The sequence below is a fragment of the Syngnathoides biaculeatus genome, chromosome 19 (assembly GCF_019802595.1).
Source record: "Syngnathoides biaculeatus isolate LvHL_M chromosome 19, ASM1980259v1, whole genome shotgun sequence".
Taxonomy (NCBI): domain Eukaryota; kingdom Metazoa; phylum Chordata; class Actinopteri; order Syngnathiformes; family Syngnathidae; genus Syngnathoides; species Syngnathoides biaculeatus.
The window spans coordinates 6,371,068-6,396,057 of NC_084658.1; the positions used below are offsets into that span (position 1 = coordinate 6,371,068).

A 24,990-nucleotide genomic window follows, 5' to 3' on the forward strand; every position below is an offset into this window, starting at 1 on the left:
GGTGTGACAGAGGAATTTAAGGTGGAGGTGGGACTGCATCAGGGATCAGCTCTGAGCCCCTTCCTGTTTGCAGTGGTAATGGATAGGCTGACAGATGAGGTTAGACTGGAATCCCCTTGGACCATGATGTTCGCAGATGATATTGTCATATGCAGTGAAAGCAGGGAGCATGCAGAGGAACAATTGGAAAGATGGAGACATGCACTGGAAAGGAGAGGAATGAAGATTAGCCGAAGTAAAACAGAATATATGTGCGTGAATGAGAAAAGTGGAGGGGGAAGAGTGAGGCTACAGGGAGAAGAGATAGCGAGGGTGGACGAGTTCAAATACTTGGGGTCAACAATACAGAGCAATGGAGAGTGTGGTCAGGAAGTGAAGAAACGGGTCCAAGCAGGTTGGAACAGCTGGCGAAAGGTGTCTGGTGTGTTATGTGACAGAAGAGTGTCTGCTAGGATGAAGGGCAAAGTTTACAAAACAGTGGTGAGGCCGGCCATGATGTACGGATTAGAGACGGTGGCACTGAAGAAACAACAGGAAGCTGAACTGGAGGTGGCAGAAATGAAGATGTTGAGGTTCTCGCTCGGAGTGAGCAGGTTGGATAGGATTAGAAATGAGCTCATTAGAGGGACAGCCAAAGCTGGATGTTTTGGAGACAAGATTCGAGAGAGCAGACTTCGATGGTTTGGACATGTTCAGAGGCGAGAGAGTGAGTATATTGGTAGAAGGATGCTGAGGATGGCGCTCCCAGGCAAAAGAGCGAGAGGAAGACCAAAGAGAAGGTTTATGGATGTGGTGAGGGAAGACATGAGGGCAGTTGGGGTTAGAGAGGAAGATGCAGGAGATAGGCTAAGATGGCAAAAGATGACACGCTGTGGCGACCCCTAACGGGACAAGCCGAAAGGAAAAGAAGAATACAGTTTTACTGGCGTGCTAAGTAAGCAGTGGATTGAGGGTCAATTATTCACCGTGAGTGTGCCTTCATAAATCGTTACAATAAGGGATGACTCACTGAAGGACTTAAGATACTTATCTTAAATAATATTTACAAGGAAAAGTGAGCAGTTTCAACTTCATCTGTATCCTGAACTGTGAGCTGGTTTAACACGCTGCTTGTCTAATGTCATGTAAGTTAGTGCTTCTTCCCCCATCAATCACCCACAGCATTGCTAGTTACAACAGTTACGTTAGGTTTTCTTGCTGTATCTCGTCTGCCTAGGGCCCCGATAAAATTCACCAAAATCACATTAGACCTGCGCTCTCCCTTGCGCCAGACCTGGTCCGATCAGGTGTAAATAGAGATCGACTTTCTGCCACCAATTGTCACTCCGGCAGGTTCATGACCCACTGCCATGTCAGAACGGCCAACTTGGAAGGGACTGATCTGCCAAATCGACACACACGTGTAGCGAGCCTTGCGCTACACGAAAATCAGGGTACACCGGCATTGGTGCCCCAGTGCAGATGTAGTCTCAATGACAATACCCAAAGAGTGAAACAAGACAAAGCATGAGAGCAAAAGCGTTAAAATGTCTTCATTTTTCTCAAACCCATTGGAGGCCTTTCGCCTTTGTAGCTTTAAGCATAGATCAGACCTACTTGGCAGGAGGACGTTTGCCTGCCACTAACACAAAACGGATGCTGGCCAAAACTAGCCCTTGGCATTTCCCCACAGGAGCACCACAACATACTTTATTTTACGCAACAAGTCTAAGAGTTGAGCCCTGATAACTAAAGACATCAGAATGCAACTTCAAACACGCCGCAACAGACATTAACATTTCTTACACTTCTCTTTCCGCATGCATTATTACTGTGGACATTAGTGAAATAAATTCCATTTATGCTTGACGCAGCACATAGACCCAAATAACGAGATTAATGCTGGTTAAAATCAACTAGCAGATTACGTAAGAGGTCGCATCACTTCCTAGAAAACAAGTACAACTTCTAGGGGCAAGAATGTCGAAGATATATCATCTCAGTGTGTGTATGTTGTCTGTGTACTTTTACTAGACAAGTTGTTCCCGTTTTTTATATTGTCATAAACTGCATGCATTAAATTGTCACCTGCAAAAAAACAAACAACAACAACAACAACAAAAAGCTTTCATTCAGCACAAACCGTAGCACAGGATATAAATCATAACAAGATAAAGTATTGATTTTGTTTTCACGTTTTAAAGTGTGACAAAGTGGAAAGAAACGGGCTCGCTAAGAAATACTGCAGCCTTGTCGCTCATGTAACGTGACCCAAGGGGTATCATGAGTAGTTATTGCAACGAGATTCTAGATAGAGAGCGGGGAGAAAATGTAAACTGGAAAATTGGCTGAATGACAGATGGACTTGGGTGATGGAAAGTAGAAACCGTTCTCTGTATCTGACATACAGTAAATGAATAAATGCTTACTTTTAATCTGAGGACATGTTGTCGAGATCTGTGGTGTGCGCATGTGTGAGACTGTTGATGGTCAAAGTAGCATTCTGTAAGAAAAAAGTTTTCTGTGGGAATGAGTCATAGCACTTTGATTTTTCTGCATCACTGAGGCAGCCTTTTAGTGACGCACCATCAATAGCTCCATCACAAGAGCTGCATAAAATAAGACAAGCTTTGATTGGCACTTCCATTGCCATGTCCACTGCATTACAGTCGGGTAATGTGTGCATCTACAATAAAGTAAGGTGTATTGTGAGGTGCATTGAAAGTCTAATGTACAGATACATTGTTATAATATGGACAAAAACAAAATGGTAATGGTGATACAAGATAGCTTGCATGTGTGTGTAAATTGTCATACACAATAGCGTGAGATAATTAGTTCATGTCACAAATAATGGCAGTGATCCCATCATAACTCTAATACCTTTGTAGACTTTGCAAATCACCCATGAAGAATGTGAAGCACAATTCTCCTAATGGATTTTTATACTTTACATGGGATTACAGCTGTGAGTGTTTCTATAGGAACAGAATGCCATTTAGCTACTGCAGACAGGAAAAGTGCATAAAAATTACACTGAATGGACACATGCATAAAACAAATGTCATGAAAGATTGAAGTTTGTCTTCTGCCATCAAAATTATGAATATATACAAAAACTGAGTTTTTAAGTGTAACAAATGTGAGCAAAGCAAAGCAAATTTATTTTATAGTGCATTTCTGACACAGCGTAACTTGATGTGCTTAAAATGATTCAAAGCATTTAAAAACAGAGAAAAAAAAAACATCTTACAAACATTTTAAACAGAAAAACAATTAAATGGAGCATTATGAATGACCAGCAGCTGTTCAATGCTCTTTTTGGAGAGTGCAGTCAGAAGACCATTACAATAGTCAAGCCTACTTGAAATAAAAGCATGGATGGGCAAAAACTATTCTCTCAGTTTTGCTGTCGTTTAATTCAAGAAAATGTTGGGTCATCCTGTTATTCATGTCTTAGATAGTGTCACACCTCAGTTGAACTGGAGTCACCTGGAGACTGCGAGATATATCTACCTGTGAGTCATCTGCATACCTATGATTGATTGATTGGGTCGATCAAGGACCTCATAAACAATTGCATTTGATGAGATTGAACACTTTCAATCATTACTAATTAATTCCTTTTAGGGCCTAAAACACTCAAGCACTGTTCTATTTAGTCCTACCCACATTTACAACCTGATCAGGAGCATGTTATGACTGACTGTGTCAAAAGACCCACTGATATCCAACAAGACCAGAATTGACATCTTTCCTGAGTCAGTATTCAACCTTAAATCATGAAGCACTTTGATAAGAGTAGATTCAGCACAGTGAGAAGTTCAGAAACCTGACTGAAATGCGTCATAATGTCCATTTAAGTTCATGAAATCGCTGAGTTGATTTAAAAATAACTTTTTCGACAATTTTTGTGAGGGAGATTTGAGACGGGAAATGGTAATGTAAATGGGCAGGAAAAAAATAACCCTTCAACAGATTTATGTGGTGAGCAAGAAAGACCAAAAGAAACCAGTAAGGAATAATTATACTACACTTCCAGGTTCCCCTTCTGCTAAACTGATATTTTTTAAGCCACTGTTGTGAATCCAAGGCAACGGGGTTAACTTACTTATTATGCATGGCAAATGTGTATCGGCATTTAAAAAAAAAAAAAAAAAAATCAGTAACAGTTGACTTTTTTGGGGGGCTGGTCAACTAAATTTACGGGCTGGTGAAATAGCAGATGAGGTGTTGCCATGGCATTATAGGGTAGTACAACATCAATATTATAGTTTTCTGGGGCACAATGGTGCTAAGCCAAACAAGATAACTGATTTCTTCAAACACTTCACAGCTCCAATTCTTGCTCTAGTTCAGGGCTCCCCATTTTAATAACTATAGAGACATGAGAACGATTAAAATGATGAGAACCAAACTTTGAGCAATGTTTTTTTTCATCCATTTTGTCTCGGTTTTACATGATTTATAAAAAAATCATCTATTTCTCACAAGAACTTTTTGTCTGTCTACATCAGACAGATGAGTGTGAAGGGATAATTACCAGCTTGTTTAACATTGCCTTGAGTAAACAAGCACAGAATTGGATGAAGAAGATAACATAACAAAACATCCAGGATTTTGTGCTGAAAGATACCAATTTTAGACACCGTAAAAATGCAATGATGTCTATCTTGGCATACATGAGAGCAGGTGACTCTTTGAAACATGCAGTCAGAGCTGCAGCAAATTAACAACATCCTCATCAAAAGAGGAATGAATGACTGTATGAGATGTCACTACTCCAACACAGGGGTGCATTCAGCAATCGTGTCTATCTAAATTGAAAAGAGTATTTATACCAACTTAGGGATGGGCCCTTAATGGAAGCGGTCATCCATCAGTTGGATTACATAAAGATGTCGGGTGGAAAAGGGGCGAGATAAGAACATCCTTTAAAGAGATTTTTAATTTTCTCAAATTGGCTTTTCGGGTCTGGTCGACGGTGTGAATGTGCCTCCACTACATTTCTGTGAAAGTTTTAATCAGATATCAGAAGGGGTATTAGCCGGGAAAAAGAGGCCGATTGAGTTTGAGGTAATGAAAGCCTTCCCTTTGGTTAGTGCAGGATAATGAAAGGAATAAAAAAGAAAAGCACAAAACAGCCAGGAGTGTGAAGAGCAAATACAGATACAATGATCTGGCTTTAACATACAGAATACCATCTAAAAAAATGTCCTCCTTTCAAATTCGACGAGATAACGACCGCTACTCCACAAGGTGCTTAAACCATTATAAATACAATAGAATAAAATGTATTAAGATCTAAGATAAAGTAACTCAGATGAAATAGTTACAATAAAGTTAGTTGCATAGATTTTCACTGCAGTGGTGAGCTTGTGTTTTATATACAATGGTGATGATGGGCTCCAGGGAGTAAACTTCGAGTCTGTTTGTTTGGATTTTGCAGAACCTGTAATGCCTGCCAGAGGGCTGCAAGTTAAAAAAAAAAAAAAGTGGTGACCAGGGAGGGAAGAGTCCTGAGCAATGTTTGTACCACTGCTATTTATTACAAGTGAATAAATAGTTTACGGTAATTTACTCAACTGACTTTGACGTACAGCATCAATCAGGCTCAGTGCACCAATATAACCCATTAACGTGAATCATCATCTTAAAACATTCTGTTCATTATCCAAATTGGTCACGACTTGGTTTAAGACACAACGTATCTGTAATCAGCTCCATTCATCAGTTTGGGGACTTTTCGCCAAAAAATACAAACGTGGCCACAGTGAATTGTTTAGATATGCCTTATTTGTTTGACATATTGCGCTAGACGGTGAGACTCAATACAGTATGATGCAATACTGATATTTGGTCCTACTGCTATTCAACAGTAGTTGAGTACCGTAACATCTCTGAAAACATAACAAAGGGATATTTCTATAATATTAACAACATTTCTATAAAACCATCTATTTCAAATGCATCCATGCATTTTCTGTATCTCTTGACCTCATCCGAGTCCTAAACTCAAGTCCATCTGAGCTGATCATAGGCAAGGTACAACCCCGGACAGGTAGCCAGGCAATTGCAGGTCACATACTGATCAGGCAAAGAACCATTTATACAGAACTTCTATTCACACCAGAGAAAACCTTTGAAAGCATGGAGGAGAAAATCTAAACTCCACACAGGAAGGTTGGCGCCGAGACCTTGTGACCTAAGAATTGAGGAAGGCATTGCTAAATTTTAAGTCTCAGTGCTGCGCATAAAGGGTATAGAAATACGAATAGTTATATATGACACTTTACTTGTTAAACACAAAGAAATCTGTTTTTGGCCAGTGCCTATATTCTAAACCTCAACAAAAGCCTTGATACTGAACAAATAGTGTGTCAAGAGAAACATACAGGTGCACGGAGCCCTAAACCTTTGTAAATTAATTTTTAAAATGGACCAAAGCTACGCCTTTCTTCACATGCTCCATTCTAAAGGATGTTCTCTGTGAGCAAGCTTTCGCAAAGCCTCATCGCCTCTTTAAAAACGGCGCACGACAAATTGAGGACTTCGGCTGGTTTCTACGACATGGTCGACATCTCATCTAAGCTGCAAACAGACAATGAGGTTTTAAGAGATGGTTTAAATTCCTCTAAGCCTCCGATTCATTTGTTCAGTCTTTATTTCAGTGAATGATGACCCCTCCAAGTCATTTCCATGGCTGAGGAGATTAATTCGCTGAGGTGTTGTGGATGAGAGGATGGCCTTTTTTTTTTTTTTTTTTTTTTTTGCATTATGATGGATTTAAACACCACTTTTAGAAGCTTGTTGAAATTCATGACAGTATTTTGTCTGTTAAAAAACAGACTTCAGTGCAAAAAGGTCCTCGCATGTAAGGTTTGATTTGTAAATGACAAATTGCTTGAAATTTTATCACTGTAGTCCCAATAAAAATGATTTACTAGCAATTACTATTGAATTGGTATTTTTTCACAAACTAAAAGCCATCACCACCCCCCAAAATAGAAAAAAAGTAAAATATTAAATATGAGCAGAATTTCAAATAGTGGCTATAAAGACCACAAAGACATGAATTAAAGTATCACCCAGAGGTTGAGGAGAAAATATACAGAGGGTTAAGGAGTGAGGCGCCACATCTCAATTAAATCCAGTGCTCTGAAATAGGATGCTTGTATCCAAAACATCAGGCAATCAAAAAAAAAAACTACAAACCCCTGTGGGTTAGAGTGGATTTGTATGCTTCTGCACATGAAAATTGAAGTAGCATCCACAATGGACATGGTTCCCTGGACTTCACTTGGACAACTGCCCTCCTACATACTTTGCTCATTAAGACTCAAGTCTCAGAGAACGCTTGTGGTGAAATTGCTATTGCTCCATCCATGCATGCGTGAGACAAATATAAAGCCATAGCACACAAAAAAAAGTTTCATAAAGCTTTTTGAGATGCACTTACAGTAGTTCTATTTTAAAACATTGTTTCCCTTTTACAATAAGGTAAATAAGCAAACTTTTATTAACAGGGGTGTCGATATTTACATTCACTTGGGCAGACACCCTGAACTGGTTGCCAGCCAATCGCAGGGGATATCGAGAGAAACAGCTGCACTCACAATCACACTTAGAGGCAATTTAGAGTGTCCAATTAATGTTGCACGTTTTTGGGATGTGGGAGGAAATCGAAGTACCCAGAGAAAACCCACGCAGGCACGGGGAGAATATACAAACTCCACACAGGTGGGTCCGGTATTGAACCAAGGTCCTCAGAACTGTGAGGCCAATGCTTTACCACCTGCCCCACTGTGCTGCCTATATATCTGAACCACATATCTTTACAAGGGTTGTGGGAGTGCTGTAGCCTAACCCAGCTCTTTCTTCAGGCAGGAGGCGGGGTACACCCTGGACTGGTTGTCAGCACATAGAAACAAACAATCATTCATACAATTACACCTAAGGGCAATTTAGAGTCTCCAATTCATTTTAACACAAACAACAGTCAGGAATCATCTCCTCACCACCTGAAGTGAGGCAACCCTCTGAGCTAGCTTCTGTAGTTAGGGATTTAACCCTCAAAGTCCCTGCCTTTCGCCCGTAGGCGGTAACCCCACGGGAAGGAAGACTCATATTGTCATGTGGTGCAACCCAGGGCAACAGGAATTCGGCATCACCTTCGTGCCTCACCAGTTCTCAGCCTGGGTGGCCTTACCGGGGGCCTAAAGCCTCTGTCATCTTGACTCCATCAAGGTAAGGAGTGCTTTGTTGTGCCTTGACTCAATAAAGCTTGGGAAACACTACATTCGGGAAAAGCTTTTATTCTGTTATTAACAATGAGGGACTACAGCTAAGGGGTGACACGGTGGCGCAGCTGTAGAGCGTTGGCCTCACAGTTCTGAGGACTGGGGTTAAAACCTGTGTGTAGTTTGCATGTTCTCCCCGTGCCTGCATGGGTTTTCTGTGGGCACACCGGTTTCCTCCCATATCCCAAAAGCATGCATTCATTGGAGACTTTAAATTGCCGCTAGTGCGACTGTTCTCTGTCTCCATGTGCCCTGCGATTAGCTGGAAACCAGTTCAGGGTGTACCCTGCCACCGCACAATGGCAGCTGGGATTGGGTTGAGTACTCTTGCGACCCTCGCAAAGGTTAACGGCTCAGAAAATGGATGGATGGATGGACTCCAGCTAATCCAGGTCAGCATGAATGATCATTGGTGCATTCAACTTTGAAAAAAAAAAATCTTTTAAAAAAGTTATTTGAGAGCACACCTTGATTATATCAATCATAGCAATGAATGGTTGAGTAATCCAATTTTTCAATTGATTCCATCCCCCCTCCTGTACACCAGAGATTTTGTTATACATTTTGAATAACCTATCAAAGCACAAAACAAGCTAAAGTCAACAAGTCTCCGTTTGAAAAGCAGGCTGAGGGAGAAATGGGGCTTTTCAGGAAAGTTTCTTTCATGTAAGGTGTTGAACACACCACGCATACCATACACCTACAGGCTGCTGCAAAATGCTGCTCTGTCTTGCATGTTATAGTCAGAGAAGCCTATAAGAAACCAAAAGCTAATCAGCCATTTGGTGTTCTTTTATAGACAATGGCGAGAAAAGCCCATGTCAGCTCGATGAATATTCAAATGAAAGCCCTGAGGGGGTATGGAGCAGCCAGATGCTTTTATCAGCTATCAACACAGCAATCATCCTATTCGCTAGTCATTTTCTGCCAAGCAGACAATCCCCTGTACATGTGCCCATTGCGGTATTGTGGCTATTATTTTTTTGTATTTTTTCCTGCAGCTCTGCTCCTTGATATACATTTTCCAGCATGGGGGAATAATAAGAGGCAGCAGCAGTCGGTGTGTGGCCACGTGCATTGTATAGCAGTGCTGTGATTAATCATGCTTGCCAAATGAAAAATGAAAAGGCAGCAAGGCCGTACTGCTCAGCCTGAATGTTGGTGTGGGAAAAAAATTAGTTCAGATGATTGACTTTGCCACCTTTTTTTAACAGCTGCATGCGTTCAGCAATCTGCCAGAAAGACTTCCATCATCCTACAGAGGGAGGCACTCTTAATTGACTTTGTACACTCATTGGGGCTATGGTTGAAACATAAATGTGCTTCTGCGCCTCAATAATCATAGATGGATGAGCCTTGACGGGGAAGAAGACCAATTGTTGCTGGGGTTTAAGGTTTCACAGTGATACTTTCAAGTTGAAAAGGGCCAAAACAAAACCATCTGTTTGACGCCTCCGCTACAGCAAATGTGACAAGCAGCTTTCTGACAACAAACAGTAAACATCATAAAGGTTCTGGCCTTTCATGTTAGAGCTATTTAGTAGCGACAGTTGACAAGAAACAAGCAGGTGGGCGATGTGAAAAAAATTCTGTTTTCTTGGGAACTCTACCACCATGTTTATCAGTGATCAGTCGAGGATACTTCCATCTATTTTCTATTTGCTTTGTCGCTGCTAGGGTCGGGTGCGCAAGAGACTTTTCCCAGCTGAGTAATTTTAACTCTTCAGTTAACCTATCAAGCATATTCTAGGAATGTGGGATAAAGCCGGAGTACCCAAAGACAACCTGCACAAGCAAAGGGAGAACATCCAAACTCTGAACAGAGGGCCTGAGATTTGACCCCCAAAATCCTTGGACTATGATGTAGATGTGCTTACTAAAAGTCTATTGTGTGGCACCCTTTGAACGAATAAACGAATAGTAGCCTCAACCAAGCTGGTTGACTAATGAGCTGAAAGAAGGTGTCATTGTTTCAGTCAGGTACAAGGCATAAATCACTTATCATGGCTTTATTGTGACTCCAGTAAAGTATGCATCTCCAAGACAAACTGTGATGCAGAACTGTACTGCACCCCCCTCTCATTTACAGCTGAATAACATGAATGTGAAATTTAGAAATTAGTCTCGGTGCGATGCAGTGCTGCAAACTACAACTAGCCTTTGTAGCTTTTAAACACTTGGGTCATAAAAAATTTGAACTCTCGAAAAACTATTTTGAATAGGAAAAAACACATTTTGCTGTCCCTTAATGAGGTGCGGGAGGGGGATTCGATTTCAAACCCCTCTCACGTTATCAAATGCGATCTATTCCATTGCTTCCAAGCCGAACGGAAGCACTGGAGCCTACCTCAGCTACCTTTGGACGAAAGGCGGACTACGTCCTGAACTGGTCGCCAGTCAGACGCAGGGCACACGTCAAAACCATCACTGCCTTAAGAATAAATAAATACCTGATTACCTCAATAAATACCTGAATTAACATTCACATTCTTAACATTCAGAAACATTCTCCAGTTCATCGACTGTCACGATTCTCACTGATAGAATATTATTCACTTGATGTGAATACATACCAATCTACCTATCCATCCATCCATTTTCTGAGCCACTTATGCTCACGAGGGTCGGGGGAATGCTGGAGCCTATTTCAGCTCTCAAGGGGCAGGAGGCAGGGTATATCCTCTACTGGTTGCCAGCCAATCACAGAGCACATGGAGACACTCACAGTCACTCCCAAGAGGCAATTTAGATTCTCCAATTAATGCATGTTTTTGGGATGTGCGATGAAACTGGAGTGCCTGGAGAAAACTCAGGCAGGCACGGGGAGAAGATGCAAACTTCACATAGGCCAGGTCGTGATTTGAACCCTGGTCCTCAGAATTGAGGCCAACGCTCTACAGCTGTTTCACCGTGCCGCCCATACACATCTAAATTTATGAAAATATTGAAAAAAAAATGTTGCCTATAGTCTCCATAGTCTTTAGTGGAGAAATATAATCCAAACTCCAATGATCGTTGGCATGTGACGTTTGTTGTTGTTTTGCTTCCACTTCCTGGTTTCGCCGTCTGAAATGTGTGGAACGTCACACATTTAATAATAATTCCATTATTGTGTGGTGATAAACACTGGCATCTTCCTCCCTGCTGCAAGACAAAAGATGGCTATTACCTATTGGATTAGCCGTATGCCAAATGTGATTAAGGTCTCTTGGGAATCGGACATTTGCTCTTAGATGATAAGATGGCAATGAGCAGTCCATGTCGCTGCCAAAAATGGGATGGAAGAAAATGGAGGAACAAAGTGGGGGTAATGAAAACTAAACATCCCTCAACTCTGCTACTTTTTCCTGAATGTTGTTTATCCTGGAAGGGAATCTTCCCATAGTAGAAAAAAGTAAACTATTATCCACTTAATCCCATGTTTGAGAAAAAATGCACACAGACGCAGCTCAATTCCACTGCTGACTAATAAGGCGCAATGCAGCGAGTGAGGCATCGTAGCATGAGAGTGTAAAGATCCACCATGCTGATAGGTTAATGAAAACACACAAACACTGGGCTCACAGCCGTTGTGCCTGCTTGGAAAAAAAAAAACGCACAACACATCAACGAGCTAATTTCCAATGCAGTTGCAAGAGCAAAGTGCAAACGGATGGTGTGCGCAATGTGGTAAACGCTGCATGAATACATAGTAGGTAGCTCTATTGTGGACATGTAGGTTGGCAAAGGATGGTGGCCAAATTCTGTCACAGATTGCGGAGATGTACAAAGTCAAGATTCACTTAATGCATCCTAACATTTGGGTTGATACATATGGTGTGTGCATGTTGTAGATACAGAGCTTTTTAGCAACGGTAAATACAAACAAGTGCACAAATAAACCCCAGCAGCTACATAAATACATATTTACATTACCTGGAGGTACAACAACAGCAGCACCCATCTACCACTGGAAAAAAAAAAAAAAAAAAAAAAAAAAAAAACCCACAACATCTGTGGCTGAACAGCAGGCCTGGCTAACAAACCACCAGAGAGGAAGGTGGCGGGCCAAGCAACTGATTGATCTGCAGGGTAATTGGCGGGGAGCAACCGAAAGAGCCAAAGGAAATAAATATCAGGCATACTGCTGGATGGTGGGTTAAGTTCCACAGAGGTGATAAACTCTGACTGGTTGTCCCCAGAGTGAAGGGTTGTCATCTGATACGGTGGCGAACATTCGAGGCTGCATTTTAACTGCCGAGAGGGATATGGGCTCGCGATACAAAAACAGTCAGATGAAGTCAACGTGGGCCTGAGAGAAAAAAAATAAATGGAAAGGTGACTTACAGTGGTGAACTGCTGTCTCATAACTGTCTTAAAACCATGCATCATCTCTGCAAGCAATCCCAAAAGTGAATGTGTGACACTGATAAGACAACAAAATGATAGCACATCAAGAAGAAAACTTTCATTCATCAAGTGATTATTGCAACCATTCCACTCATAATTGAGCCAGTATGATTATTCATATTTCATTAAATGTCCTCTTTATGTTTTTTTTTTTGTAAGTGGGACAGAAGCTGCTGTCTTCAATCTATGCTGCAAGAGACAATAATAAAGACAAACCTTGGCATTTCCCACAGTTTGGTGTAGTAATGCAGAACACATTACTATTGAACAGGGGTCACCAACGCGGTGCCCGCAGGCGAATGGTAGCCTGCGAGGACCATATAAATCACCCTCGAGGTATGTTCTAAAAATACCATAGGCCACAAATAGTTACTATTATTTGTGCTTTAAATTCTTAATCTGATTGCTTATGTGAATTAAAATCTTAAAATACCCGTAATGTCATTTACTGCAATATATTAAAAAAAAAAAAAAAACAATTTATGTACGTGTAATGAATTGAGTCAGATATTTGCTGCAAACAGGTCACGTAGCCCTTCATACGATCGGTGCTCACGAAGTAGCCCTCAGCCACAAAAAGGTTGCTGAGCCCTGCTATAGAATGTATAAATATTGCCTATATAGTGTAATAGTGGTGCCCATATGGGCCAAGGAAGAGTTGTTTTGGTACAAACCTCGGTAAAGATTGGATTTTAGGGATCTATTGTCACTTTTTACCATTACATTCCAGAATACAGTGTGAAAGTAATCCACTTTGGTGAGCTACCAGAATCATAAGGTGAAGCTGCGGGCTTGCAATATTTTGCATTATTTTGGATTGTGCTTTCCTGACGCCTACAGGATTGGAGTGGAACACCATGTATGTAATTAAGTTTAATCACAGCTCTTGTATTGTAGCTCACTGAATTGTGAGAGTGTACAAAATGCTAGATTGTCAAAGGTTAGAGATGCCGAGTAAGGAAAAAAAAAACACCAAACAAAACTATTATGAAAGAGGGTGAGATTGTGCAATAACAATATATAGCAACATGAGGTAGGTCAAATTCTTGTGAATCTGATGTGCAATCCATGAAGCAGGAAGTAGTGGAGAAGAAAAGAGGTAGTGTTTACAGACTTTTTTTTTTTTATTGGGGGTGTACTGCAGCCCTCTTCCACAGCTGCAGGTAGTGTGCCTGCAATGTTAACTCCCCTATCAAGTTCCATTTGCTAAGAACAGCTACTGTGCGGAGCAAAATGCGACATCAGCTGAGCTACTTCACTATTCATCAGTGACAATTAACTTTTTTTTGTTGTGCAATATGAAGTTAATCAAGCAAGTCGGGAGCTTTCTCCCAGTCTGCTCTTACATCCAAAAGTCAGGTTGTTTTCTCTTTTCCAAGCCATTCAAGCTGATAGTGTTACTTCGGGGAAATTGTATTACACACGAGGTGCTAGTAATGAAGGACTACAGATTCCCACCGTAGAGGAAAGACAACGAAACAAACAGTGGTTAGCCTCAGAATAATCAGGGAAAAAACAAGTGTAGCGAATGAGACTGGAATCGTAGAAGTAATGAATATAAACATTGGAGAAAGTGGAAGGTGTGGTGCCTCTGCGTAAGGGGCAAGATGACGCTGGTTATCTTTCCAATGTGTACAGTATTGTATATACATTTTATAATACAGAATTATGAATCAGTTTCACCAATGAAAATCAGAATTCCTTGTCCTCATGTTCTCTATCCAGCGACACGGTTTGTGATTCCAACGCCTTGTCGGACATAAAAATGGCTGATGCATATGTTTTTCTGATTCACAGAAAGGATTGTGAATTCTGCCTAGAACAACAAGGAGCATTTCTGAATGAACAAATATGAATTAATGGAAGCTATCTTGTGTTTAATTATCAGGATTGTTTCTCGGGTTACTTATAACATTGCAACTGAATTTGAATAATAATAATAATAATAATAATAATAGGGACCATAACAGTGTTGCACTTTTCCCTGGATGTGGCCTACCTATGTGGTTTGTGGCAAATAAGTTTTCCCACGTACAAACACTAAGTCAAGCTCATGAGATCTTGAGAGAATACCCCCCCAAAAATGATCTCAGGCGGACTTGTGTCTCCATTTACACTTGCGAATTTAATCCAGGTCTTTTCTGTCACGCTGTACTGTACTCCAACCAGCCTTGAGGTTGGGAAAATGGAATTGCGCTCTCTACACCAGGTCACACATGCTGTATCACTGCAGCACAATGTGAAGGGGAGAATCAGAAAATCCATTTTCCAAAGAAAGCTCTGTATTCATTTAGAAAATTACAGAATTGTGTCATGAAACTTGATTGAGTCATTTATCATATACCTTGAATGACGCAAATACGAATGCAATGAAGACCTTGCTGTAAATGTATTGTACTGAAAGAAAAAGCTGTTTGGCCTGAAAAAATAAAAATAAAACAGCTTTTCATTATTGAAAAAGTGATGGATAGCTCTGAAGTTTATTTACTCCATCCACACATTGAAATACTAGGTGTACCAAGGGAATTAAAGCACAAGTGACTTGAAGTATCTACTACTGAAGCAACATTTACTTTCTTTACAGCAGTGCTGCTGTGCAAAGCACCTCCACGAAGCGAAGAGTCAATTTCTTCGATTCAGTTTTCAATTTTCCAGTTTGAGCCTATCAAGGTTGAATCTTATGGTCGTAACCTCTTTATGATAGTCTCATCCATCTGTAATCCTAAATATAATTCTTTTCATTTCATTCCATAATGATTCCCAGTTCAGATGAAGGCTGCTTGGACTTGTGAAATACTGCTACTCAATTCATTGGCACAAGATCTCTCTATATATCCATTTTCTATACCTCTTGTCCACATTAGGGTCACAGGTGAGCTGGATTTGATCCGGCTAACTTGTGCCCAGAGGTGCATTTATATTGTCATGTTCTTCCGATTATTCTTTTTATTTTTCTGCCTGCTCTATTTTGTATTAAGAATGAGATTTATCTATCCTGTCAGTAAATTCTGTTTTGCTGTCTCTGTTCTTTCCTTCGACCTTTTGTTTTTATTGCTACTAACCCATTCATGTGTTTTCAAAGACCTTTTGTCATCACTGTTTTACGTTACCTTTTATTTTTGTGTCAAATACTTGTGTTCTCTATGTGTTCAAATAAAATCTCTGTTGCATGAGCTCATTTTACAATGCAGGTATTAAATACTCAAATCCGATTGAGACCCAATATCTCTTTGTGTGTGTGTCTGTTCAAGTGGCCGATGCCCCAGATCAGTGTGCTTACATCACTGAGCACCTGAAACAATTCGACATGCGTAACCAAAAAGATACCAAGTAAACATACACTAATGTATACTCAACATTCCAGACTATTTAATTTGGCCTAAATGGACATTTATTATTATTCCGAAGGGTCTACAGTTGGCCGTTGTTTTTAACTCTCTAATGCGTGTTAGATATATTGAGTGTTTCCAGAACCAGAACTAAATCTCAAGTAGCATTCAAGTACCTGAAAACTTTATTGTTCACTGCTGTTTTTCCACAAATAAACACAAATGCCACTGCTTTAATCGCATTATTTTATGCAAATGTGTTTTCCCCCATTGGTCTTGCTTTTACGTTGTGGCTTATCTCGATTTTCATCATTTTAATTTAATCGCTTTTTAATCATTCCTCTGTAAAGCACAATGGATTTGACATGGGTATAATGAGTGCTATCCAAATAAAGTTGCCTTGGCTTGCCTGAAGTGCAGCATGTGGCTTTTCAGTTTTGTGAATGAGTTTAATTAGTGTGTGAGGTAAACCTGAATATTGTCTCTTATTGAAATTTCCCAATATGTTCATTCTCAAGAAGCTAAGCAAGCGAGGTCAAATAAAGATCCTGCATCACCTGGACACTGGTACATGACTGTAGTTGGCTTTCTTTTGCTTGAAGACATTAAGAGATACTGACGGATATCTGATTATTTCCCATTGTCAGTGTTCAGTTAGCTAAAACCTCGTACTGGAAGAGCTGTTCAGACAATGGATGGATGAGTGAATGATCCATCAAGTCCACTTACAATTTCAGCCACAGCTGCCTTTTGTGATTATTGACCTCAGCTGGGGTGGGACGTTAGTGACAAAGAACTGACTTAAGATCTTTTTACACCACACTTTGTGCGACGTTGACCACCCTATTCATTGTGTGAACACCGCAGGGTGGGTCACTCGCCGTTGCGGTGCCGTCGCTCAAATTGAAAAATGTTCAATTGGGGAACTGCGCCACTGTCACGACAGATGGCCCCGCCTATAGGATATACGGTGGCGAAGTGATTTCACACAGCAAGAAATGGCATGGAGAAATGCTATTTAGCAACTGGTGCCAAATATGGATACGGTTGAGCCAGTCTGCCATCACGAGTCTGGCCCTACGGTGGGACAAAAACCATGCACATTATATTAAAAAAAAAAATGCTTCATTATTTGCATCATCAAGCTACTAAAAACTGTACGAAGGCAGAAAGGTGGATATTTATACAAAGTGTAAATAAATGTTATTGGATGTACAAGAAGAAATATAACCAACTACTAAATAATGCACAAGATGAATTCTTCGAAGTGATAATATGCCAAGAAAATAAAAGAAGAAGAAGAAGAAACTAGTGGCGGTTGATATAAATAAGGCTGATTTATAACAACCTACATTTTGATGCTCCCTCTGGAGCGGATGTAAACAAGTAAAGGAGCAAGAGCACAATGCTGCGTAAGGATACTGGCAGGATGCTGAGCAGTGAAATACAAGAAGAGTTGTTTTATGTTTCTTTCATATGAACAACAACTGAGGTAGGAGAGTAAAATCAGCTGATTCATGGGAACTTTACTGCTTTTCCTGGTTCTCATTCATCCAGCATAGGCAGGCATCTGTGAATTAAAGGCTGTTTATAAGTACGGTGAAAAGCGCTCCAGATGCCAGATAATATTCTCCATAAAGTGAAGAGATTCCTTAATTACATCACGCTGTCTACCTTGGTACTCACTATGCATTTATCCTCTCACAAAAGTATAACTTATCAAAGCGAGACCTGTCTGCACCTAGTGTTCCGAATAGCCCGCAACAATTGCTTTGTCCCTGTGTTGTGGAGGACACGCGTCGTCCATCTGCCAAAACCACCACAAGTCTCTTAAGTCTTTTAAAGGCTTCATACACATCACTCTCACTTACCAAGTCATTATCAAAACAGCATTTATGTGTCCCCTTCTGATCATGTGACTTTAGTGGCCTGTCTGGACCACATAACCACCCCTTAGCTAAACGGTGCTTCTCACAGTTAAAATGCTATACGATCTAAAAACAGCTCATTATACATGGGCCACTGTTTCCGAATCTATAATGTGACATCCATCATCCATACCCACAAAGTTAATGTCACCATAAGAGAGGAATCGACACCAACGCTCACCTAGACCATCAAGATAAAGCTCTCTTCTCATTACACCCGAGTGACTTTGCTCACGTGAACATGCTTCTGGGTTGTTCTGGCATATAAGGTTACTGCTCAGCTATTTATCATGAATTTAAAAAAAAAATGCACTTCAATTTTCCCTTATTAAAAATCCCCCAGGAGGTGCACTTTAATATATGTCCCTCTGCTTATCAGGATTCTAACACAAAGGAGTTGACAGTGTTATGAAATGGAGGGAATATTTTTTAGTTGTATGCTCTTGTCATCAATGGCCTCAGTAGCAAGATATCATCCAAATATGACAGACATTAGGAAATATTTAGAAACACAAGCTTAACTCTTTTTAAAAACAATGTTTGCTCCCTTTAAAACCTCTGTCCACCAAGCAGAAAAGAAGGCATCATTAGGTGTATAATTATAAATTTTTGGAGGCACCAACTGTAATGATGGATGGGTGGAGATGGACATGCTGCCATTTGTTGAGTTGTTGACAGAAATTCAGCACTTCTTTATGACAAGGGAAATGGAATAAGAAGAAGAAAAGTCATTTGTCAAACACAAGGGTTTACTGCTTGGTGATAGTGTTGCCTAAGCTTTTTTTTTTTGTTTTTGGTCTGTTTCCTCAAAAATAATAATCCACACTTGATTGGAGACGCAGGAACAAAGCAGGAAAACAGCCTGACCAGTCCTAGGAGCGTTCAGCAAATGATACAATATTTCCAAGAGAAAGAGACAACCAATCGATAATTCTACACCAGGCAGAGTCACTGGAGGATATTTGTTATTCAGCTTTAAGGCATGCAGTAACAGGAACAAGCGGACTTACAGTACCTGCAGTGAAGTTGTAACTGGCTGAAAATCCCACTGCCTCCAGTTCGCCATCTGTAACAAATTTTATCCACAGGTACCGGCCGCTACTCCTGATATCCGGCGGGCTGTGTTGACCACAATAGCGTCCGAGCATAGGAGAGAAGCCGAAAGGTCCATCGCGAACCTCAATGTTGTCAAATTTACATTCCCATGAGGACTCGATGGAATAGTTCTCCTCAAAATGGAGCTCGATGCACTGCCTTGGGGGGGCTGAAAGACATGGTGGAAATAACGACCACAAGAAGGGCTAAAGTGATAATGAACGTGTTTCATCTCTTTTGTGCTTTAGAGGTTAGTCAACTAATCTCTAAAACAGTAGAGAGGAGCTTTACCTTCAAGGATGTACACACACTCTGTGTCTGGGGGGTATTTGTTTGGGTAGTTGGGAGAAGTGAAGAGACCTCCTTCTGGTTCTTTCACCCACGCTCCACACTGACCAGCTGGTTTCACCCCAGAATTGTTTTTCACTGAGACACATATTTCAAGGGTCATATTTTGCGCCAAATATAATTACAGGGAAAACAATCCAGAAATAGAACTATGAAAACTGCACACAACTTTGAACTATAGAACCCGCGTGGAAGCTAACACAAGGTGGCAGCTATCCTAGTTGGTCCACTACTAACGTTATGGACCGCTTTCGGATGGGGTGGCCGTGGGAATTTGGGGAATTTTCTCCTTATTACAAAACAAGTACCACAAAATGATTTGGGTCATGATTACATATTGTTGGCTCAGAATGATTGAATGAAAGGGTTTTGGTGGTTACCTGATGTATCTCTCTTTGTTGCACCAGACAAGCCAAGTAGGAGAAGACTTGCAACAACTGGAATGAAAAATATAGCTCGGATGGAACAATGTCACCTCCATGTGTTGTGATTATAATTTTCCCATTCATTGAAGTCTTGGTTCACCACAAAACACATCATTGTTTTAGAATAAAACTTAAGTCAGTAAAACGGCAAAAGGTTCTAGACCAAAGCATACGTTTGATAGGAATAATTTAAAAAAATGTATATTACAAATATTCCTATATGTGGATGTACCTAAACTGTAGCCTAAATTATGAGACAACAATTTTTTTTAGGTCCATACATCTGTTGAATTGATTTGCATTTCAAGTGAAATCCAGAAGATATCTCTTTCTAGATTCATAGCTTATCTCAATTAAAGCCCGCTTAAATCAATGAGGAAAAAAATGTTCCCTCACCGTGATGGAAGCTGTGTCCATGTACCATGTCTATTCCTTTCACAAACGGCTGCAGACTCAACTAATTCCATTTAGATTTGGGAGTACTTGAGAAGAGAAAACAAGAGGTGAGTTTCGGGGAGATTCACGGTGAGAAAGCACTCATCTTCTTCTCGATGCAGTCATTAGGGAAGAATGTGTGGCAACAACTAATCGCCGGCTTCATACAAGACCCAAAACAGTTCTAGGAGTAGACACTCGCCCGTTTTCCATCCAAACGCTTCCAAAGCTCTTTGGTGCACTGAAAGGATTAATACTCCCGTCATGAGCCCACCTCTAATCGCTCCACCTTTGCGATCTTCTTTCAGAAAAAGAACACATGAGTCAGCTTGGTTTTCGTCCTGTTTGCTCCCCTCGTCAGGAGGAAGAGAGGAGGAGAGGATTCAGCTGCATAGAGAACCGTGCGAGCCTCATCTCTGCATCCTGTGTAGGGGAGGAAATAAGTTGCTTTTCTTGCTGGATTTGCGCTGCTGCAGAGAATCCAGCGATGGCGAGTGTGCGCATCAGGCTGCTGCGATGCACTGTGTGGAGTGAGAGTCTCCGCAGCCAAGTGGAGTTCTTGTAGTCCCCCCCTTTTCCATGATTCCTCTTCCTCCTCCTCCTCCTTCAGCGCGCACGTTCATTCACAGCAGACCAATGCACCACACTGCTTACACGACTGCAGCCCCCCCAAAAAAAACAAAAAAAAAACACACACAAATCAAACTGTGCACAGTAACAGTTTAAAGTTTATGCGAAGAGTTGAGGTAGAAGTGGACTCGTGCGCTCATTTATGTGTGTGTGCTTGTGTGTGGTGTATCCTTGTAAACTGAGTAAGTCAATTTCAAGCTAATGCAGAATGAAGGGGTAAGCAGAAATATGTGCAAAGGCGATGAAAGAAAACAAATAAACGAGCAAAAGATGGCAAAATGCTGACAATGACTCGAACAGAAACAAGAATGAAACTCAGCAAATACGGACAGTTTTATTTTACACTTGTGCAATTTAAAGATATCTGTTTTGTTTCTGAATACATGATGTTCAAATGCTGAAAACTTATTGAAAGACATAGTAATACAGTGCTGGATTGTTCAGACATAACTTTAGCATCTTTTGTCATGGCTTGAATTTTACTTGAATGGTATACTGTATTATGTACAGTATATGTGTTTAGTAGTCAAGGAAAGAAACTGAAATCAGAATCCTGCATTGTGTCATTGCATTGATTTAGGACAAAACCTATGGACACTGGTAGATGAGAAAAAGAAAACTACCCATTGTTTTCATGTCAATTATGTTGGGATGCAGATTTTCCAGTATGCTTTATCTATATTTTCTGTTTCCAGTATATTTTTGCTCAGTAATTGTCTCAGGGTCAGAAGGAGCTACATCGTTTTTATGTAGACCTAGAGAAAGCCCATGACAGAGTTCCAAGAGAGGAATTGTGGCACTGCATGCGCAAGTCTGGTATGGTGGAGAAATATGTTAGAATAGTACAAGACATGTGTGAGGGCAGCAGAACAGCGGGGAGGTGTGCCGTTGGTGTGTCAGAAGTATTAAGGTGGAGGTGAGACTGCATCATAGATCCGCGTGGAGTCCCTTCCTGTTTGCGGTAGTAATGGATAGGCTGACAGATGAGGTTAGACTGGAATCCCCTTGGACTATGATGTTCGCAGATGATATTGTGATCTGCAGTGAAAGCAGGGAGCAGGCAAAGGAACAATTAGAAAGACGGAGGCACGCACTGGAAAGGAAAGGAATGTAGATTAGCCAAAGTAAAACAGCATATATGTGCATGAATGTGAGGGGTGGAGGAGGAGGAGTGAATCTCCAGGGAGAAGAGTTAGCAAAGGTGGATGACTTCAAATACTTGGGGTCAACAATACAGAGCAATGGAGACTGTGGTCAGGAAGTGAAGAAATGGGTCGAAGCCGGGTGGAACAGTTGGTGGAAGGTGTTTGGTGTTCTATGCGACAGAAGAGTCTGCTAGGATGAAGGGCAAAGTTCATAAAACAGTGGTGAGGCCGGCCATGATGTACGGATTAGAGATGGTGGCACTGAAGAAACTATATGAAGCAGAACTGGAGGTAGCAGAAATTAAGACACTGAGGTTCTCGCTGAGAGTGAACATGTTGGATAGGATTAGAAACGAGCTCATTAGAGGGACAACCAAAGTTGGATGTTTTGGAGACAAGGTTAGAGAGAGCAGACTTAGATGGTTTGGACATATTCAGAGATGGGAGAGTGAGTATATTGGTAGAAGGGTGCTGAGGATGAAGCTGCCAGACAAAAGAGCAAGAGGAAGACCAAAGAAAAGGTTGATGGATATTGTGAGGGAGGACATGAGGACAGTGGATGTTAGAGAAGAAGATGCACGAGGTGGGCTTAGATGTTAAACTATGACATGCTATGGCGACCCCTAACGGGACAAGCCGAAAGGAAAAGAAGAATAATTATATATATGAACCCGGTGGAGCATTATGTCCGGGGGAAGGGAGTACAAAAACATCAGTGGCAAAACAAGGCAAAGCAGTCATAAACATGGAGTGATGGTGTTTGTCTATAAACCAAACGGTAAGGCTGTCATTGAGCACAAGCTAAAGAGATACGTAGATGATATATGATATTTTATATATATATATATATATATATATATATATATATATATAAATCTCAGGGTTTTATACTTGGAATTTGAACATTTGTCCATAATCGTGTACTCATCAGACCATATCATAGGGAGAAGCCTCAGATTTAGATAAAATAAAGCAAGCAGGGATTTAATGTATTTTTGAAAAGAAAAAAAAATAGTTTAATGAACTAGGCTCTAGCTATGACCACCAAAGTGAGCTTCTCTTTTCTGGGATTAAAAAAGAAGAAGAAACAATCCAAAAAGCAGTGCAGTATGTCCACACTAATAGTACTAGTTTCATGAAAACACACTTCTAAGCCCTGGAGTGCATGACAAGGAAACATGTGCCACCAAAACCTTTTAACCTATCAAATAAAGTCATTTCAACAAAAGGCACAATAATATAAATTCCAGAATGCAATAATATAAATTCCAGGATGAAGAAACATGGACTCATACTGTTTGTAGACAGACAATGAATTGGAGTTATCGTCTACCTCAAAGGTGTCAAACTCTATCAATCTAGTGTGTGTGTGTGTAAAAATATGAAAAGCCAATTGAATATTTATATGGTTTTACAGTCATAATGGCCCTCAGAGGGAAACGATAAGTACAATTTGGCTCATGACAAAAATAGGTTTGATATCCCTGTAAGATATTTAGCGCATGTTAAAGCGACAGGTGGAGCTCTAACAACCAGCCATCATGACATTTCAACCCATCCGAATCCGCGGCACATGTCGTTTTATTGTGTGATCCAGGATAAGCCACCATACATTGACAGAAAAAAAGGCCAACCCTTACCCATGGACTGAGTGTGAAGTGGAATTACTCACCAGGTGCCTCGAGCGTGCTATAGCAAGTGATGGTGCGGTAAACCTTAATCTTCAAATAATTTCAGCCTATCTGAACCCGGTGGAGCATTATGTCTGGGGGAAGGTTGTACAAAAACATCAGTGGCAAAACAAGGCAAAGGAGTCATAAACATGGAGTGATGGTGTTTGTCTATAAACCAAACGGTAAGGCTGTCATTGAGCACAAGCTAAAGAGATACGTAGATGATTCTTTCCCACCAAGCTACGGGGCAACTTCAGCCCATTGGAAGACAGAATAAAGTTCATGTCCAGGAAAGGCACAATAACACCAATGGTACCCATTAATGTCGGTTGCTATTTTTTTAAATCCATTATCATTATTAAATGGCATCCCTGAGGTTGACCTGTTAAAATTCACACAAGTGTTTGGGTTGTGGGACACCGCCCAGATGCCGTGGTCACTTTATGAACACGTGAGGGAGTGGGAAATCTCAGAACTATTTTCCTCTAATATATGAGGCTTCAGCTAATCTGTCGCAAAGACTGATTTAATGGACTTGGGATTTAGTACCCCTCCCCACCCCTCCTCTCACAGCTTTGCATTTAAATACCATGATGCCTTTTCACTTTACTTTCTACAAAATGTCACAAAGGCACACCACTTTTGAGTTTCGAATAGTTTCTGGAACCTTTCAAAGGAGTCAACAATATGTGTCTGTGGCCAAAATTGGTCTATCTAGCCATCCATTTTCTTAGCCGCTTATCCTCACGAGGGTTGCAGGGAGTGATGGAGCCTATCCCAACTGTCAATAGACAGGAGGCGGGGGACACCCTGAACTGGTTGCCAGCCTATCGCAGGGCACATCGAGACAAACAGCCACACTCACTGTCACAACTATGGGACATTTAGAGGCTCCAATTAATGCATGCTGAATGTTTTTGGGATGTGAGAGGAAACCGGAGTGCCTGGAGAAAACCAACGCAGGCACGGGTAGAATATTCAAATTCCACACAGGCGGGTCTGGAATTGAATCCGAGACCCCAGAACTGTGAGGCCAATGCTTTCCAGCTGCACCACCGTGCCGTCAGGTTCGATCTATCTATCTATCTCTATCTATCTATCTATCTATCTATCTATCTATCTATCTATCTATCTATCTATCTATCTATCTATCTATCTATCTATCTATCTATCTATCTATCTATCTATCTATCTATCTATCTATCTATCTATAGTACTGTGGCGTTAAATTAAATGAAGCGTCCTTTGTTCTTTGCTTAAATGGAAATTATTACCAGGCTTTGTGTAGCTGTTTAGCCAAACACAAAGGCTCTT

General features: G+C 40.8%; 1 protein-coding gene across 4 annotated transcripts in view; it reads right to left on the reverse strand.

Annotated features, from left to right (window-relative positions):
• neto1l (neuropilin (NRP) and tolloid (TLL)-like 1, like) overlaps positions 1–24,115 on the reverse strand; it is a 63,442-nt gene extending 39,327 nt beyond the window's left edge. For 2 of the 4 annotated variants that reach the window (XM_061805845.1, XM_061805843.1), the window contains exons 1-5: positions 23,676–24,115; positions 20,190–20,886; positions 19,749–19,805; positions 19,312–19,446; positions 18,941–19,189 (exon numbers count right to left, since the gene is read on the reverse strand). In XM_061805845.1, the coding sequence (XP_061661829.1) occupies positions 18,941–19,189; positions 19,312–19,446; positions 19,749–19,805; positions 20,190–20,217 (469 nt within the window). In that variant the 5' untranslated portion in view covers positions 20,218–20,886; positions 23,676–24,115. Of the gene's footprint in view, positions 1–18,474; positions 18,798–18,940; positions 19,190–19,311; positions 19,447–19,748; positions 19,806–20,189; positions 20,887–23,675 lie in introns of those variants that run through there. The other 2 variants (XM_061805844.1, XM_061805846.1) reach the window with 2 other exon arrangements.
• Between the last annotated feature and the right edge of the window lie 875 nt (positions 24,116–24,990).